Source organism: Epargyreus clarus, unplaced genomic scaffold, assembly GCF_041222505.1.
Source record: "Epargyreus clarus isolate Ecla_fem2 unplaced genomic scaffold, WU_Ecla_fem_2.2 ptg000014l, whole genome shotgun sequence".
In the NCBI taxonomy this organism is placed as follows: Eukaryota; Metazoa; Arthropoda; class Insecta; order Lepidoptera; family Hesperiidae; genus Epargyreus; species Epargyreus clarus.
The window spans coordinates 7259589-7280255 of record NW_027332222.1 but is presented as its reverse complement, the minus strand read 5'-3'; the positions used below and the strand labels follow the sequence as shown (position 1 = coordinate 7280255).

The following is a 20667-nucleotide window of genomic DNA, read 5'->3' as shown; positions in this document are numbered from 1 at the left end:
GGGCACGGTTCTCATCTCATAATGAGAAGGATTAGGCCATAGTCCACCGCTCTGGCCAAGTGCGTATTCGTAGACTTCACATACATTTGAGATTTTTTTTATGAATCTCTCAGGTATGCAGGTTTCCTCACGATGTTTTCCTTCACCGTTTAGCAAGTGATAATTAATTTCTAATATGCACTATGAATAATATAGTTAGCTAACTAGAGAACCATCTGATATGTTTTGACATTGAGGAGGCTAGTGATGATATTAAGGATTAATTTTTAAGAAAATGTAGGGCAGTTCTATTGTTGGATAGATTTGATAGTAGTTGGTTGCGGTAGGCGACAGCAAGGCGTCGTGTGACGCGCGTGGAGCCAGGCAGCGCGGTCGCATGTCGCTTGCGCGTGACATCACAGGATACCAACATACGTTTTACCGGTGCGCTCTAGCCGAAATAGTTCTGACGGATTACATTCCGATTTCATGAAATATATAGATAACAAACATTCAAAGTTCATCACTGTTAATAGAAATTGTCACTAATACATTTTACTTATCCTTCATTTTTTGTTTCGTAGTTTCGATTATTGTAGTCTCATACTTGAAAAGTATTTACCTACAATTAATTGCCTAAATGACAACAACTGCAAGAATCCATTATACAGTAAGATCGAAGCCAATATCTATTACTCAATGAAACGAAAACATCACACCCACTACATTCATGCATACAATTCTATTCAATGAAATGACTAAGTACCTACCTACCTGCATACCTACTTGTTTCGAGTAAAAGTTTTTAATTTAATAATAGGTTGTTAGTAATGCTATGCTATTCCACGAATATCTTTCCATTTTATAAAATACATTTAATGTATCATTCAAGTAGAACTTTAGTAGTAGCTCTCTTATCATGTGGTAAGATTAGATTTGTTTATGTTGTCATACTAACGGAATGAACTTCACGTGATGTTAAATTGCTATAGGGCAAACATCTGTAACGATTAAATAGTATAACTAATAGTTCTATCTGAGTGATCTCTAATATTCTATCCAGCATCACAGACTCTGAGAACTATATTGGAATGTATCATCCGCAGGATATCATATATTATACTCATATTATTATGATTTATTACATACTTAAAACCGTTTACAAACTACTTCCGGAACAGATTTAGGACTACAATTTGAATGTAAAGTACTGATTTGGATACAATAATCTTCTATTATAGCATTGCTGTTCCAACTATTCATCAATCCTGAAAACTGAAGGAACATACAATTAAAATTATTAAGGCTTATACTTTTTCAGTAATGTCTATACGTAGAGCTCTGAATACAGAGCAAAGTCACCTACTCTACCACGAGTACCATGCATTCTCTCATGGTACGAAAGATTTAGGCGAGAGTTTAGACTAATTGCCTTAATTACAGTTCCTTACAAGTTACATTCTGAGGGTGCCGACTCAGGAGTTTTCTGGTCAGCTGAGCTAGCCAGGTCTTGAGGAGCCTCCTCATCCTCGGGAGTCGGCGGTAACCGCGTGGGCCCCATCGTTGTCACTGCACTGGTTTCAAGCACTAGTCCGGCGTAAATTTCTTCCACTCGATTTGAACTGATTATACACATTGGCAATTTGTAACATTGTAGTGGATATCGCCACTTTCACCATACACTCGCACGGTACACTGGGAACATATTACCACTTCGTACTATTTCGTTTTGTCAATAATTCAGCAAGAATTAAGTCGGTAGAGTTCGAGATATAAAATCGTTCAAACGTTTATCACTGAGACGGTATTAAACAAAGGCGCAGGCGGCATGCGCGTTATGCGTTTCACGTTAGATTGAAAAACAGCCGCGAGGAATGTAAGGCCGAAAATAGCAAGGAGCGTCGTGCGGCCGCAAGGGCGACCCTCGCGCTACGCCGAACGTCGCGACGCCCCGCGCCCTCCCACACTCACTCGCACCTTTATTTACATCGTTCCATGAAATACACTCATTTACCGGCTCATAGCTTTTTATTAGTGGAAGTTCACGCGTTGGGACAACCCCACACGACATGTCCAGGGTGCAGTGGGGATTTCGTTTAATTATATTAGCACGCACGCTCAACTAGTTGGGTACTCAGAAGTAATTTAATTTATAAACTATGCGAATTTTGTTATATTTAGTACGAAGATTGTTCCATTGGTATTAGGTACACTTTCAATAGAATTTTAGCGAGAATTTATATAGTTATAGTTGTAAGATTAGTTAAAGAACAGATTTTGCAGTCATATAAAATTAATCATAATGGAAGTAGATATCGTTTATTTTAACTTTTTCCTCAGTATTCAATGGAACCAGATAATGCACGGTGAACCATTAGAAGCTGAATGTAACAGCTAATGAAACCGATCAATAACGTCTGCTATGAACCGTTCGTGTGAAGTCATTATCAATATTTATTAGGAACGCGCCGTTGCGTAACGTTACGTAGAGTTTTTCAATTAGAATGTTTAGAAGATATCATAAATGGAAGGTCATGGACTTCCTGATTCTAGCTAATGTTCGTTTAGTCTAAATACATAGCGCGGTAATAAATTCATATTGCATTCATGATAGCCTAACGCCATGACGCAGTTAAAGAGGTATATTTTAGGTGTAAATAAAGATACAAAATTTAACATAACGCAATGCGCGTAATAGTTCAGTTTTTAATAAAATGTTTGTTTTTTCTTAATCAACTCATCCCAATATCACATGCTCATTTAAGCATTACAAATATTGCCTTTTAAATGATCAAAATCATAATTTTCATTGTCATCCAAAATTCAACCTGTATTCATATATGATTGATACACTAGTAACCAAGTGAAATCGAACAATGCGATTATGAGGGCAGTAACCACGGAAAAAATGTGCAGTATGTTTAGCCTAACTGAAAAGTGAATCATTGGCCATCCTGGGAATAATAGCATTAAGTAGCTGCCCGAAATTAATTTTCGCAAAGCAAACAAAAGATACATCAGCGGAGCGGCAGCAGCGGATATACTCGTATGATTAAAACAATAAACAATCAAATGGCAGCAATTCCGATGCGTGCTGAGTCAGGATCTTGCCGTATCATCCGTATCAATCATACCACATCAAACGTTCCCCTGGTTTCCGATTAATTATTTTATGCAACTGTTGCAGCAAATGCTAACCGTATTTCGAAGTGATAGATTGATCGTGCATTTATTAAACATTCTGTTCCATGACTTAAGGTCACTAATCGGAACAGATTGAAGTATTATGAATTTTCATACAGTTATATTTAAATAATAAAGTATGATTGTAAACAATTTTAAGAATTAAAAGCACCAAATGCACGTTGATTACGCGGAGGTGCAAGCGAAGTTCATATGGAGGGTTACAACAATATTCTTATTTAAGTTCATAAATCGGGCGTAAACCAGGCGTCGGCAGCCTCCGCATTGCTCTGTTAGCATTCCACAGTAACACGCAGTGCGATTTCTTCAAATAATTGACGGCACGTCGAGGTGAGCCGACGAGTCATCCCGTAAACAGATTAAGAAAACATACATCATAGTAATAAAATGGTCAGTATTTTCATCTTGTAACACAGAGAAAATCTATAAAACAAATTAGTTTTTCGAAAATTACTCTTAGATTAGTATAAAATTATGTGTTGAACAATATGCTTAACTTTGTAGGTGACATATGTATCATCCATAAATGTGAAAATAAATTATTTTTAACACTAATCGATATTGTTATATAATGACTAACGCTGTTAACGTAGTTGCACTATTTGAATTGCAGATATTATTCGTATTATATAGCATATAATTAAATACATATCTATAATTGGAAAGAACTTTAGACGTTGAGCTTAGCTCCATTCATCTAAGCGCTATAAATTATACGCTTATCATAAACTTAACCATTGTTGATTATACAGTAGCATGTACTCAGTTGTAAATAGAATTGTAATTAGCAGTCACATAATGTGACTCACATTTCAAATTGTGCGAGTAGAAATGTCGTTTCTATGCTGAAACCTTCAACTTTCCGATTGATTAAATGAGCTTTTGTTGTAAAGTAATTCCTTTGTCATGTGTTACACACCTGTATTTAGCTTTGTGTGCGGCGTCGAACAACTCGCCCTCGAAGGGCGTCGTGATGAGGTAGGAGGGCGGCGCGGGCGGCTGCGGCGGCGGCGGCAGCGCGTCGGGCGCGCGCGCCGCCGCCACCGCGCCCAGCCGCTCGCACGCCGCGCGCACCCGCTCGCACTCCAGGCACGTCTCATTCACATACACTACGGTACTCGGTGAGCCTGCCAATCAACATTCAATATTCATTATCGCAATCATATAAAATAAATGTTACAAGGTCCTAGTTGAGCAAATAACACATTAATCAGATTTAAAATAGACTTATCGTGAAGTTCTATAAAATGTATGACGAAGATGAGGAAAATCTCAAGATTTATTTTCTGTTTTTTTTTGTAGGGTGTGTCGTAATATTTTTTTTTTGTGTGCAGAAGTTTATGTCATCCCGTTGATGTCATTACTACAGTATAATATCATATACAGATAAAGAGCATGTATTTTTTCGTTCAATATCCTCCAAATCACATCTGTAGTAGATGTTTATATGTTATTGTATGTATGCACAATAGTAGATGTTTATATGGAGATTTATTGTTTTACTTCGAAAGGAATATCCAGATCGAAAAACTCGGGCAGAGATCAACAATTATCCTTAAAGTCTCCTTTAGGCACGAAACTATATCTTGTTTTAATAGCTGAAGAGCAGATTACTAAAACAACAATCAGATTTACCAAGCTAAAATATGACTATAATAATATATACTCGGTCTAGATCATTAAGGTGACCTGAAATAATACTATCAAATAATAATAATTAACATTTTTTGTCTACATACGAAGGGATAGAGACGAAGGTCTAATTATGTAACGTAAAAGAGAAAAAAAAATAAAATTCCGCATACGAAATATTTATCACAATGCACGAATACATCGATAGCCTAGTGGTTAGAAACTCCGCTTCTCAAGGGGGTCCGAGATTCGAATTCTAGACATGCCCCGCAGATTTTCCAGTTATTTGCGTATTAGAAATTAATTATCATTTGCTGAAACCGTGAAGGAAAACATCGTGAGAAAACTTGTACGCGTGAGATATCATAAAAAAGTTCTGAAGAGGGGTAACGGCACTTGCTAGCGCAGTGAACTATGTTACACGCCCTTCATTCATAGAGAAAACCCGTGACTAGCAATGCGACAGTAATAGGTTGCCGACGACGAACATTGCGTCTCAAAGTAACAGAACCTCCAGTACACATTCGCAAGTGTTTGCACTTACGTTTTACACATAATCAAGAGTAATTAAGATTCTACACGTGACGCACATTCGAGCGTCATACCCATTACGCAGGGCAGGATCATTCGGCACAAATCGCTAACCTAAATATAGTTGTTTCTGTTTAAATTCCAAAGAAGGATATGTACTGTTTCGGGTAAGGAAGTCGTAAGTCGTAAAAACGAGATTTATCTGATTACGACAAATCGTGCTGAAGTTAACCAGATGTTGCCATTCAGCGTCTTCTTTGATGCTATAAAAAATTGTTATAAGTTGCGATATTAGGTACCTACTAGTATTGATTTTTAAACGATTTGAACAAATACAATATATATCTATCTACGCTACAGAATGCCTTATAATGTTCCACATAATAAGGAATCCAATAGGGAATTAAATGATAAAAACTATGAAAAATCCACAGGTTCATAATAGGTAGCAATACTTACATTAACTGGTGTTAAGGTATCATTAATTAAACCATTTTAACTGGTTATATTCACTTTCACTGTGATAACAAGTCTAATGCAAATAGGACTTTCGCATGTCCATTAATCTAATTGTTTTCTCTTAACTTAGCGCACCTCATACCTACGTATCATAATATTTTAAGTACTCATTTTACTTCAATTCTGTTCGCGTGGTAAGTATGTTAGATTTTTCAGTAGGTAGATACACCACAAGCTTACTCATTTGATTATGTGTGTAGCTCTAATCGTCCCGTCGTAAATCTTGGAGAAATATTTAAGCTCTTTCTTAAATTAACTTTAAGCACAACAAATATGGGTATCCGAAGATAAAGTAGGATTTTCATAACGAAACATAAAATCGCTGAATTATTGCATTAAACGTAACCGTTGGAATTTAAATATAGGTGGATTGTGTAACAAAAGCTAAACTTTATATCAAACTGATCATCATATTACGAAATAACGACGTTTAGACGTTTTTAGTTTAAATATAATACACGATGACCTCTCGGGAAGCTTTTCGCATCACATTAATGGTTCAGGGTCGCTGAGTCACACAGCTCACGATTGCGACAGAGGGAACACCCGGTACTCTTGGCATGCCGCACTACGCGTAGTGTACACTACCTTTATTATTTGCCTGGATATTATTTTAGAAGCTTAGGAAAATAAATAATGCTATTGTATATTGGAAACAAGCGCGATGAATTGCTCTGAACACCTTGATTGGCCAAGCCACTGACTGAGACACAAAGTGTATTTTCTTGACTTTTCTTGACCCTGACTCTCAACCTAGACATTTAAATATAAATATGAGAACTTATCTAAGTGTATCATTAAATGTTTCATAGTTATCTCAATGAATAAACAAACTTAAAGTGTGTTCGTATTTGCTAAGATACTCAAAACATAAAAGTACCTTTACATTTCATCTGTCCATCCATCAACTTCGGAGCAAAGGATAAAATTATGCTGGTCTTTATTTAAAAAAAAAACATGTTAGCAATAATAACCACTATTTAGCATTCTTTACTTGTTTAATTTATAAAACAGATAGTAAAAGAGACATAACAGTAATGTTTTCCTAATTTAACACATATAACCACTAGTAACAAGTACTTAATTTGAGATAGAATTTCTGATCAATTTTATATTGTTTATATTAATTGATTTATTGCATCTTGGGTACTCCTAACACAATGTAAATACAAGATGAATTAATTTTACACGTTTTCTAAAGCTTCCTCAAGGCTATCTTCAAATTCTTAACTATAACTTTCACACATATTACAGAATAAATCGACAAACTTTGATATATTCATGCAAAATATTATTTGAACCCTTCTCAGTTAATATTTGAAAAACTTTTATCTAATAAATAAGTAAATACAAATAAATTAATAAATAAAATTTACACACTTGGTCAGTTACATAGTTAAACATTTGGAAAATCCAAATATTACAATAATTTCACTCTAATTTAGATAAAAATAAGAACACCATTCAGAGCTGAAACTGATTATGAATGTGTGACTTCAGTTGTAATTATAATGACCAGTGAAGTAGAATCATGGATGGGTTATATGAATTAGTTGATACAAATAAATATGTGAGGCAAATATCATGCGAGATATGCATGCACACTCACATCCTCCACCGAGGTACAACCGCAGCTGTTCTACCAACGCTAGCATGGTTGGCGTGCGTGCCGCAAACCAGGCTTCACGCCCTCTGTAAAAGCTGTGCCTATCAAAAAACCACCCAATGCCTTAAATAATCTTTAGGCTATTTGTTTTAAATAAAAAGAAATTGAAATGCAAGCAATACTGTCAGGTACATGCAATGTGCGATATAATTTAGTATTATGTTAACATGTTTTATGTTTGATTCATCACATAATGATAACATAATATGTTAAGAAAAGACTATCACTTTTGTAGTTTCATTTAAACATATATATTTCTTAAAAGAATTTAGTTTTTGTGACACATATGTAATGAATTCTGTCATTTTAAATTCATATTTTGCAAAGCTCATTTTAATAAAAAATGTGTATTCTCGTATTCATTAATTTAGAGAACAGTTCTGTTCATTCTAGTAATATCAGCCTTTTTCAAGAGTTTTGTAACTAAATAAAAATATATATATCCCTCAAAACATGGGTGCAACTTTATAACCATGTAATGTGTACATTTTTTATCATAAATCTTAAGGTCATTGTAAGATTGAAAAACACTAATTTCATCAGTGAATACAGACTTTTTATTGTTAATATGTTTCTAATATAGAAACAGAACTTAATATAAATTTACCAAGTAAATGTTTCTTTTTATGCGAATCAAGTGAGTATTCAAAGTAGAAACAAACAAATTATCATAAATTTATAATTCTTTATTTTGATCAACAAGACCAAATATATTAAAGCTAGACAAGATGATTATCTCAATTCTCATCCATACATTATTATGCAACTCATTCTTTATTATATTTTTAATAAATTTTGCTTATAGCATAAAACAGTTTTGATTAGCACCATACATAAGACTTTTATGATGTTATTTGGACAGCTTACTTAATAGCCAATGCCTGTTCACTTTTATAACATTTAAAATTATACTAATCTGAAACTTTAGTGACAGAAGATCAGTGTGGACTTGGAGTTGTGGAGGTGTTATTTAACAGTAGTTTTTGCCCGCGGCTTCGCCCGCGTTTAAGAGAAAATAATATGACATACACAAAACTGAAAATTCGTACCTTCATTGGAATGACAGTGGCGCCATCCGGCGAAAATTGGTCGTGCCAACTCTGAAACCTTCGTGGGCTCATGGACAACAACTTTGCTAAAGATCATCACTTGAACAAATGCATCGTTTACGATTCAATCCTTACTAATATCGATTGAAATAATCGACTTTTTGATCCAAATGATCAATTCTCCGATTAATCGATCTTAGATCGCCATCCCTAGTTCCCGTGGGATTTCCGGGATAAAAACTATCCTATGTCTTTTCTCGGGTTTTAGACTATCTTTGTACAAAATTTCATTGAAATCGGTTCCGTGGTTTAGGCGTGAAGAAAAGACAACCAGACAGACAGAGTTACTTTCGGATTTATAATATTAGTAAGGATAAGGATTGATGTTTTATTGAATTGTATTGCAAATAACATATCACTGATCCAGACTTAAAATACATAGATACAATTGACACTGATACTATGGTACACCTGGTAGATTTCATCGGTGGCTATAGTTATTTTGCTGTAGGTATATCCTAAAGATATATCTTAAATTGCGGTGTAAGAGTCAGATGAACGTATGTACAACAATCAAAAATGGTTTCTTTTTCACAAAACGGTACACAATGTAGTCTTTTATGAAATGCCAAAAGGATGTAACGCTATATATACAATATTTTTATTTCAACTACTGTATATTATCTCTATTAATAATCTGGTAAAGTTTGAAGTGGTGAATTTTCACACTATTTTTGCTCTCCTGCAAAATTGACAAAATGCAGATACCTTCATCTGACTCTAACCGCGCCGCGAAATGTTATAACAAATTAATACTTCTAGATGTTAAAAATTTAAGAAATATCCAATATTTCGAACAGCAGTCATAGAAAATAAAACTACTAGATGGTAGTAACACATGAGACTGGTGTGATTTTACTTTTTAATTACAATGACAGCAAATATTGTTTGAAACAATTAATTACCCTGTAAATATGATGAGATTACACATAGATAAGAATAAAAGTGGAAATGTTTTAATGCACTAATTTGTCTACCATCATACAATAATATGTTGTCTAACTATCAATTTATAGTCTGATTCATAATTAGGTGTCCAAAATGTAAACAAACAAATGTCACTGTCAAAATGAACAATAAATAAAAACTTTAAAAAACTCAACAAAAAACGAAAACTTTACAATTATTCACAATTTAACAAACGCGCTATGTAAACGATAATACATTCGAGTTCAATGAGAATCACGAAAATGAATAACATCAGCTACGAAACTTAAAAATGACGGCACAAGAAATGTTCTGGGTTCCGATTGTGTTACCATTATCACATTTTAATTTTCTACCATAAACCTTGCTTTTTATTATTGTTACTGTATGGAACGAAATTGAGGTAATATAAATATTAGAAAATGTGAATTGATCTTAATTTTTTTAGATTATTATTTTATTATTGTCGTATTAATTTAATATTGTCAAAAATAGGAATCTACCATTTGAAGGGTATGTTCTTGATAGGTCAACACCTTTGTTTACATTTTGGACACCTAATTATGAATCAGACTATAGGGGTATTATTTCCAAAATTCCTTTTTAGTGCTAATTTACAGTATTTACCTATCTGCAAAAGTTCATCATTCTAATTTCAGTGGTGTTAGCTGTGTACTAATCTGTGTCAGTCAGACAGGACAGAAATATATAGCCAGTTCAAAGTACCTATAATATAAAATTTGATATTAACAATCTCAAATAATTGTATGTCTATTCAAACTATTTTGTAATTGACTGGTGATGGTGAAATTTAAAGAACTAATTGCAATCGTAATTGAAAATTAATTAATACACTCATTTCATCAATGTTGCTAACAACTTTGGACATAAGGTAAGGATAAAGTATAAATTGATTATTAATATACATTCAAATCAAAGTTTAAATAGGTATGTAGAAACATTATGCAATACACAAATTTTTGTATAGACATGTATGTGAATGTATGAAGGATTATTGTATTTTTGCAAAAAAGAACCTTTTCCCTTAATATGACATTTATTGTTCCTTTGCAGAATGTTATGGACGTAATGGATAATAAGCAACAATCTAGAGCCATGATTATAAAGTGCTGTTTCTTCCAAAATTGGCTTATTCAATTCCAGTTAAGAAAAATGGTTAAAACAAATCTATTTCCTATATAATATGCAGTTTTAGGTTCTAAATCGGCTCCCTAATATCTATAAGCAATTTTTTCCATTCCATCCACATTTATCAAAATCCATTCTCTATTCTGCGACCATCCACAGGCATTTCCAAATTCAACCTGTATATTTGGGATTGTATTCATACATATTTTGCCAAACAACAAGATCAGTTTTATCCATATAGCATTTACAATAATAAATGATGTTTTTTCATTATTATTTGAATTTGCACCTGATTTACTGTTGAGATAGTGTTTCTGTTATATGGTGAAAGCAACTGAATCAACAAGTTAGTTTATTGCAAAGATAAAGTGTTCATTTATTGAGTATATTCACTATTACAGTAATGCTTTCATGTTAAGCGTGCAACATATTCCCAAAATATCTTATATAACATTATTTTTCCTTTTATTTGGACTTTTGGCATTTATAGTTACTTGGCTAACCTAACCTGCCTCTCAACTGTGGGGGGGTCCATGTTCTCAATCATAGATTTTCACCTACGCTGTCCCCTAACTATAACTTATTTTTCATAAAATTTGGATTCTTTATATGGAAAACCAGTAAGGGGTAGTTTTATTGACTTCAGTTGTTTTTAAAGGTAGTAAGTAATTATCGGTATAATATTATTGTAATGAGAAAAATCAATTAAATATTCAATTATAAGTTGATTTAGACATATTAGATTTATGTTTGGCTGACCATAATTAACATAAAACGAAATGTGAAGTAAAGCAGTTACATCATATAGTTACAACTGTCAGTTACACAGTCACGGCAGGAGTGGACTTACAATATTTGATGAAAATTCTTGCAGGGGTTACTTTAATGTGACTAAAGGTTAAATAAGGTAATGTTGAAGGAAATGATATAAGCTTATATGCTTATGAGCTTATGAGGTGTATGCAAACGTGCAACTAGCATATACTGCTGAGCATGTTGGTAAATTGCACATTATCCCATATATAATTTAATTGGCAGAATATTACCAAACCACATATCAATTCTAATCACAATAACAAAATGATAACACACTATTCTTGAAACATAGTTTATCTGACCAAAAACCACAATTGGTTATTTTCTAATATTGTGATAAAATCGTAACAGGTCATGGGAACTATTAAGATTTATATATTGGTATAAATATTAACTACAGTCATTACATTTTACTTGGGAATAGTGTTTTGTGCTTCTTTTACATTTATAATAGACAGGTATGTATATGTTTGTTTTAAGGTTGATTATTTTCTGTATAAATATACGAAAGACAATTTCTTAAAGAATTTAAATAGAACTTGACTATAATTTGTACTCATTTTAATAAATCAATTATAATAGTAACATAGTTATGAATGTAAAAACATTACTGTTTAAGAATTTCTATAAGACTAGATGACAACAAACAGTAGTAGTCATACAAAATAGATAATTTGGCAAAAAAAAATATGATTGCAAAATATAAATACTTCAAAATTAGCAAAAAAATAAATACTAATACTATAATTTGTAACAAGCAAGATTTGATTTTTACGTTAGGAAACATAAAAACGTCGTCACCGTGTCGGGCGTCATACAGTTGTAGCAGATACAAGTAGAACAAAAGCACAGGCAAGAAAATTAGGGAAATTTCAACAATTACCATCGCTCTCTTCAAATTTGTCAGTTGTACCAATGCTTCCTGTTTGTGGCATGCCCTTAGACAATTCGTCCATCTTGCGTACCACTAATTCGTTACATCAATCACACAACACAAATCACTATGCTATTTACAATTACCTAACATATATACTCAAACACTGTTCACTTCATATTAAACTCAGTCTTTTCCCAATAAAAGCAGTTTCGTCCATTTCAAACGCATTTCCGAAATTTTCAACAACACGACGTAAACGAAACGAGTCAACGAGCAAACTTTGAATGAAGTGAATGAATGAACAACTGAGGCCACAGATAAAGAAAAAATATAATATTTAGTTTAAAAAAATACGTGATATATCATATTCGCACTGGATAAAAAAATGAGATATTGCTATTTATTTGATTAAAAATTCAATTAAATAACTATTACTTTAGCGAATTCAAGAATAAATCACAAAATATGTTTTTCAGTAAAAAAAAATGAATATCTAATGGAATACATTCGTAAAACGTATGCCCACACATTAAATGTAAATGTAATTTTCTAGAGAAAATATAACATGAGGATTTCTTTAACTTTCACTCATAGATAAATATTACATCCCCGATAGTTTATACGGAAAATAATGGCAATCATTTAACTATCCGTCACGACCCCGGCAAGAATTAAATTTAACTTATTCATACGCACCCAGGCAATACCTATTTTACTTTTATCAACAATAAAACAATATTACTAAACTAATGTTATTATTGGTCGAAGGATTCATAGTTTTATTCCCTTACGGGATGATTATATATTTTTAATATTTAGGTTACTACATAATTATGATTAATTGTAATATTACATACGTATGTATATAATTCTAGAATTATAATAAAGTGCTTTATTTTGTACTTATAAACCAATGAGGAGCTTATAAATGATTAAACCTGTTCAATGTAATGTCTTATTGACTTGTTGGCTTATTATAACAAAGACAAATATTCAAGATATTAAATGTACGTACAATATTTGCGAAACATTGCAGAGTAAAGCAGAGTTCATCATCCAAACATAAATGGAAACAATATTGTTAGGACGTGAAATATACAGATGTATACGTATTTTACACAAAAGTAGAGAAAATTCCCTTTAAACTTTACAACAGAAATAGACTTATTCATGATATAGGAAAGTGACTTTCTTCCTTATTCCATTGTCGCCTTCCCATTTTAATTATTACTAGTTTTATGCCATTCACATGGACAAAAATACACTATTATGATTTTCCCTTAATATTAGGAAGTACCACTTAATTGGCAACATTACTTTATACCTGCTTTTTATAATCTGTTTAATTAAAAATAAATTATATTACACTAAAAATATTTTTTTCATTTAAAAATAAAAACACAACAGACAGACTGACAGATACTCAGATAGACGTAATCATCTAATCACAGTTCACAGGCAATAATAGGTTTCTGTATTCGAATACATTAATTCACTCATTATAATATACGAGACTATACTCTTTGGAAGCAATTTGGTGTTTGTATAGTGGTTATATTCTCTTTGTTTGTTTCGTTTTATATTATTTATGAACATCTGTTGAAGAGATATTGTGAATGTGGCAGATAAGATAAAACTAAGTTATGAAGAATAATTAGTATAGTGATAAAACCATACAATGGGATAAAACAATAGTAAATAAAATACGTTTTTCGTTTTTAACTTGAAGAATTTTATATTGTCCTGCAGTTCACTATGGAACATTTTGGCCTATCTCACATACTGTACGAGCCAGATAAATATAGTCCCGATACTTTGGACTTGCTCGTTGACGAAGAAGCGAGAGAATATTGGTTGAATACTTGTGAAAAGCTTGTAGAGAAATACGTTAATTTCGCTCTGACTAATACCGATGACCCTACAGTCGAAATACGAGCCCTCAAGTTCAAGACATGTTACGTTGAAGCGCTAAAAGAACTTCGAATTAATCCCCTGTAAGTATTACCACAACATACGATAAAACTCTGTACAACTGTAGAAGAATAATTAAATTTTCTCTTGAATATTTCTATTATGTTAGTATATGACCATGTAACACATGAAAGTAAAGTTAAATAGGACGTAAGAACAATCTAGCATATAAATTCTTTACATACATGCAATTTTAGTTATGGGATATAATACATATTTTAGCCTATTCGAAATTATATATCATTTGTTACAACAGTTGATGAAAATATTGTAAGGAACCTATCTACCTAAACATTCTTTAAAAGAATAACTTATCAAAGGTTTGTGAAATATAGCAATTCACACTCTGTCAGGTTGTTGGTGGACTATGGCCTAAATCCTCACCCTAAAAGGAGACCCGTGCCTAGCACAGGGTTAGTTTTAGTTTACATGTTCTGGCATTTTTATAACTTTCCCCTCAAATGCAATAATATTATCTAAAATTTTGTTTCATCCATGTGGTTAATTAACTATGGCATATTTGTAATTTTAGTGCTCATGGGCAGTTGACTATTCGATTACTTCTTGACGTCAACGAAACATGCCTTCGTTCCCAGGGGTTCTTTGACTTATGGAAGCAACAGAAGAAATTTGAAAATGAAACTGCTCTAGCTTCTCTTGGCTCGAGATTGGCTGAAATTGATGCCTTGCCTGATGATAGACAAAGGTGGACTGAAATATGCAGAGGAATATTGGCAGGTAACCAATAATGTATTAATTTGTAAATGCACTACTTCATGAATTGATTTTAGTGTGAAATTCCCTTGCTAAATATAAAATAATACCCTCTTGCTCAGGAATATCAAGATGAACCCCATAGATACAGTTTTATTAAAAACACATTCTTCATTATTGCAAATTGATTATTGCATGATAACTCTGACATTTAATAGCAAGTTTCAAATAGTATTCAAATTACAGGAAATATGTTTGATTGGGGAGCACAGGCTGTTACAGCCATATTGGAGTGTGGATTACATGAAGCTTTAGAAAAAATTCAAAAGAGACCATGGCTATTTGATGGATTAGATAAATGGATCGACAAGTTACAGGTAATACTAGACCAAACAATAATTTTACATGAAATTAAATAATTTCAGTGTAATGATACAAATCTGTTTGTGTTTACAGAAAAAAGTACATCACTGTGCTGCTATATTTGTTGACAACAGTGGTGTAGATATAGTATTAGGAGTCTTACCATTTGTAAGAGCATTATTGCTTCGTGGTACATCAGTAATTCTTTGTGCTAATGAATGGCCAGCCCTTAACGATGTTACAAATGTTGAATTGGAAGAAATCCTGCAACATGCTGCTTTAATATGTCCAATACTCTCAGCAGCAATAGCCACAGGAGATTTAGTTGTAAGATCCAGTGGACAGAGAGGTCCATGTCTTGACTTTAGGACCATCAATGTAGGTAAGTCAAATGAAGTATTAGCATAAAGACTACTTATTATAATTACTTATTAGTGATCCATAGATTACTTAATAGTGGTCCATAGATTTGTTTCCTTTCGTACAAAACATTTTTCTTTTACAGGCCTCTGCACAGAAATGAAAGTTCGAGGAGTAGATTTAATTATATTAGAGGGAATGGGCAGAGCACTACATACGAATCTAAATGCCCGTCTTGCTGTTGATTCTCTCAAACTAGCTGTAGTAAAGAATGCTTGGCTAGCACAACGCCTCGGCGGTCCTCTATTTTCTGTAATTTTCATCTATGATGATAAACCCACAAGTAAATAACAAATACTGTGGACTTCTACTACAATTATCAATTTACGAAGATGTAACCAATACAGTATTCATATTTAATACTGATTAACTCAACTGCCTACTAAATACCTATTAACTTACCACTGTAAAGAAATACAACATTCTCACTAAAATGTCATGCCCTCTTTTGATGTCCTATGGCGTTTTTCGTAATATATTGAGTGTTACCTTGATAAACGTTTTTCATTTAATATAAATGACATTAATTTCGCAATGTCCCAAAAAGGAATGTTTAGCTAAATAAAATGTTCACTTAGGTTTCTAGAATACCAAGATAAGATTTGATAACTGTCGTCAATTATATTCTATGTTCTTCGTCACATATATTTATCTAAGTTTAATGGTTGCAGTGTGATCCTTGGAAGGATTATAAGTTGATTATTTATATTTACATAACATTTGTATTCCTAAAAATATTATGCAAATAACTAGACCCTAAATCTAATCCATTACAGAATAACTGTGTTATTTGTACACAAAGGCCATTCGATTTGATTTTCCTTTTGATACTAATTTAGGTTTTGGAACTAATTTTAAATAAACAACTTCCTTGTAATATATCTATTTGTATGTTAAATACATATTATTATATTGGAAATATTATGTTGCATAGAACACATATTCTTCCTGTAGGGGTAAATTGGATATTCAATTTAATTATTTAAACGTCGTAACCGACCCTTCGATTAAGGTTTATTAACAACGACGCCAACCACGATCGTTTATCGAAAAGGGTAGGTATTGACCTACACGGACGTTTTTATTACGAACAGCGAAATTAGCATCTACAAATTGAAAAAGTCGGTTTCAAGTGAGTAGGTATGGCTCGTATCAATTCACGACATTTCTTCCACGTTATAAGATAAAAATCAATGAAGCACAATATTTTGGTATCTATGTTTTATTTAAATAAAAAAATCCCACTGCTACTATTTACTAATGTTCAATGAGGGACACATCACTTCGACATTTCATAATGTTACCTTTAGAAAAGGTGAAACTGTAACAAGAACTGATCCATTTTCACTGTACAACAAAATGCATAATGTACAACCCTAAATGCTAACAATTGCTATACTCAAAAATTAACATCCCCAGAGTGTATCTACACCAACACGGCAACATTCTAATTCCGCCATTTGGTACTAAAAATCAAAATCAGACGATTTCATGAAGTCAACAATACATTAAACTCTTTACAACTTATCTTTAATGAAAGTGATTTTCAACGATTAAGACCTGTTAAGCCAAGCGATAACTTTGAATAACAAGTACGCGATGCTTAATGCGTATGCAATTTTTTCTTTTTGTTGTCTTTGCAATTGCTCGGCTTCAATGGCCATAACACGACGATTTAGTTTAACAATTTGCCGTCGTAAATGCACCAACTCCTCAGAAGTAGACAGTCCCTCTCCATTGCTCATAGGTGGAGTAGGATCTCTGCAAATAAAATAAACATTTTAGAAATCAGTAGTCATGAAGTCATTATCTGGACTTAGGGGTTTAAAAGAGAGCTGTTTCGGCAATTTGTTTTAAATCTTTGGCTAATGAGTGTTTTAGATCAGAAGCTCTTTAGCGCATTTTGTATATCGTTGACTAAATTTTTTATTTTTTTAAGTTTAAATTAAAAAAATACCAATGAGTATTTTTGGTCGTATTTTGGTATCTGTGGTCGTGCAATAAATAAGTAACACTTAGATATGTACACTAATAGCCGCCGGTATGATTCCGATATGATTGGGGAAAAATGTACAATGAACTCGAACATTCAAGTCCAGAACAAAAGCTGAATTCATTTAAACACTCAGGATTATTTCTGCAATACTTCCTATCTACATAGTTGTGACGAAGTAAGACATCATAATCATTTAGAGTACATGACATACACTGATTTATTTTGTGTAATGACTACTTACAAAATACTCCATCATTATTTATATATCATATTGGTTATGGGTCAAAATTGCGCAAATTATCATACCTTAACACAAGACGTGATTCAGTCATGGTGGAATCATTGAAACGATCTGGTCGAGGCGTCGTAGACCTCGCGCCGTCGCCTTGTGAGCGAATTGTTCTAACATTTCTTGGGGGAGAATTTGGTGCTCCCATTGGAAAGTCATCAGCAGATGGGAAATAATGTTGGTCAAGAGTGATGACACGTGGCGGAGTGCTGACGCGAATCATACCGGGATCCGTGGGCAACACCGCATTATCCAGTTGGATCTCACGTGGTGTAGCTTTGGTGCCTATGAAGAAACAGAGAACAGACATTTAAAACTAACATATTTATTTTTAGAATACTTTATTTCTAAAATACTTTACCAGTTAGGGCCGCAAACGCCAAAGTATTGCTTGCTGCAATGGAAACTTTGTTTCTTACTTTATTTGTTTCACATCATGACATAATATGGTACCAGAACATTCATTCACTTAATATATTAAAGCAATTTTTGTAAATTTTGTTCACAAGTCTTAATTTTTTAATTATTGTGAAGTCTAATGTTCTAGTAACACATTTCATAACTACTAGATCATTGCAAGCACAACTAATTTACATGTTTTTATATGGATCAAATGAGTATATTAATTTTCAGAATTAGAACATAAATGTAAACCTTAATGTTTATCACAAAGTTTCACTATAAATGAGGAGCATAATTATGCTAATATATGTGGCACTCAGTTGTGGAACTTGTTGAAATTAAAAACACCATGCACTCTATCTGTAAGGCTTCTTGTTTGTCAGCACTGATCTATTTAAAGCATAATGCACACTAGACAAGACTAGCTACCAAAGAATTATGGATAATATTGATTTTTAATTGTTGAGTCTTTACTAATGCACATAACACTTTATGTCAGTATTGGACTATTTAGTTATGTTCTACATAAAATGTTAAATTGAGAATAATGACACACTTAAAATACTGAATGTCAGTCCATCAATCAAAGACAGTCACTATATGGTAGGCATCCAGTAACACTGTAGATGGATACACAACCTAAACTTTATGTAATAATCTTGTTACTGGTTACCTACATTTGTTGTATTTTTTTTTAATCTTATCATTAAGGTTAGCAAAAATATGCACATATTTTGCAAGTTTTACATGTATGATTTTAGAACTTTATTAATTACCAATGTGCTGGTCTTGACCCACAACAAGTATTCTTTCGGGCACTTTCATATCAAATTTTTCATTGGCATAGTCCCATCCAGTCACTAACCCATTTGGTGCACTTTCTTCATCAACAATATCTCCAGTTGCCTAAAACAATCATAAATATAATAAGACGAATCCATAATTATTGGTCAATATAAGGATTAAAATTAATGCATTCCTATATTTTTTGGAATAGAAATAATTATAAGGAATATAAGGTATAAAATGTATGGACAACTATATATAAAAAGAAGTAAAGCATGTATTATGAAAGGAATAATCCAGAACCTGATGGATTACAACACCTTAATTATACCTAAGTAAAGTATACTTCTATGGTCCTCAGTTGAGGTTGCATGAAACTTAAAAATGTGAAAGCCAACATATGTAAATCTAAAACTTAGCAATGATAAGAAACGCATGTAGTATGTTTTTCTCATAGTCTTCAATGTCTGCAGTGGTAATGTTCTAGAATTTGGAATTTGAAATAAGTGTATAATTACCTACCTTAATCCTTTGGGGAACAGTCATATTATGACTGATCAGTCGTGCATAGGCTTCATCAGAAGTATAATTCATAGCTTAAACCTAGAACAGGAAAGTATATGATATATTCAGTGATAACAAAATAATGTCACAAGAAAACGTTTAATCAGAATACGAAAAATAACATTTTATAAAACACAAAGTAGGTAGGCACGTCATTTATATCAACAATTAAAATTTAATAATTTGCATTATGAGAACGGTTAACAACATTCATGTATTCTAGTATGTTTGTATACCTTTATAATAATTCTTACACTGATTAAATAAATAGGGATTTTTTATATTATTTTCATCCGAAAGAATAGGCTTAGAGAGAGAGGAAATCTCAGAAAATTGATTGATGACACTTAGCACTTTGACATTTATACAGATAAGAACATTGATAGAAATGTCAGAATTGTCAGGAATGCGTAGATAATACAATCAAGATGACATGATCACAGACATACTTTGGCCAAAAAACTGTATTACAGGTCTGTGACTCTGACAAAAATGACAAAGTTTTCTATGCATGTGGCAGGAGAGCCATCATAATGTTGCTAGGTTCTCAAAGCTACCAAAAAAGTGGATGAAATCGGTGAAAAATCATCAATGTTTGGTGGTCGTATTTTGACCAAAATTTAAATTCTGAAGTTGGTCGAGACTTCACAGTAATTGTAATCTTAACTCTGAGGTCGAGACTTCCTGTATAGGTTACTATACTCTTTAGTCGAGACCGATTGATTATTAGTTTAGACGTCAGAGATATATCCT

General features: G+C 32.7%; 3 protein-coding genes across 12 annotated transcripts in view; 1 reads left to right on the top strand and 2 right to left on the bottom strand.

The window, feature by feature from the left end:
* The window catches only part of pbl (epithelial cell transforming 2 pebble), a 29471-nt gene extending 16766 nt beyond the window's left edge, over positions 1–12705 (bottom strand). For 4 of the 5 annotated variants that reach the window (XM_073079777.1, XM_073079778.1, XM_073079780.1 and 1 more), the window contains exons 1-2: positions 12416–12705; positions 4103–4310 (exon numbers count right to left, since the gene is read on the bottom strand). In XM_073079777.1, the coding sequence (XP_072935878.1) occupies positions 4103–4310; positions 12416–12488 (281 nt within the window). In that variant the 5' untranslated portion in view covers positions 12489–12705. Of the gene's footprint in view, positions 1–1430; positions 1836–4102; positions 4311–12415 lie in introns of those variants that run through there. The other variant, XM_073079781.1, reaches the window with a different exon arrangement.
* Positions 12706–13746: 1041 nt separating this feature from the next.
* On the top strand, positions 13747–16375 carry LOC140747368 (4'-phosphopantetheine phosphatase). Of its 4 annotated transcripts, none has more exons than XM_073079787.1 (6): positions 13747–13877; positions 14159–14403; positions 14913–15118; positions 15341–15471; positions 15551–15839; positions 15963–16375. In XM_073079787.1, the coding sequence occupies exons 2-6, from the start codon at positions 14165–14167 to the stop codon at positions 16166–16168; spliced, it is 1071 nt and encodes a 356-aa protein (XP_072935888.1). In that variant the 5' UTR covers positions 13747–13877; positions 14159–14164; the 3' UTR covers positions 16169–16375. The 4 variants fall into 4 exon arrangements, with proteins under 4 accessions (XP_072935888.1, XP_072935887.1, XP_072935886.1 ...); XM_073079786.1 differs by having other exon boundaries at positions 13756–13948; XM_073079785.1 differs by having other exon boundaries at positions 13756–13960.
* A 708-nt stretch (positions 16376–17083) lies between these two features.
* On the bottom strand, positions 17084–20325 carry Tango11 (transport and golgi organization 11). Of its 3 annotated transcripts, none has more exons than XM_073079790.1 (6): positions 20169–20325; positions 19873–19953; positions 19341–19470; positions 18524–18556; positions 18180–18447; positions 17084–17638 (listed from the first exon to the last, which is right to left on the bottom strand). In XM_073079790.1, exons 2-6 carry the CDS (start codon positions 19942–19944, stop codon positions 17431–17433), a joined length of 711 nt encoding a protein of 236 aa, XP_072935891.1. In that variant the 5' UTR covers positions 19945–19953; positions 20169–20325; the 3' UTR covers positions 17084–17430. The 3 variants fall into 3 exon arrangements, with proteins under 3 accessions (XP_072935891.1, XP_072935890.1, XP_072935892.1); XM_073079789.1 differs by having other exon boundaries at positions 20151–20308; XM_073079791.1 differs by lacking the exon at positions 18524–18556 and having other exon boundaries at positions 20151–20308.
* Between the last annotated feature and the right edge of the window lie 342 nt (positions 20326–20667).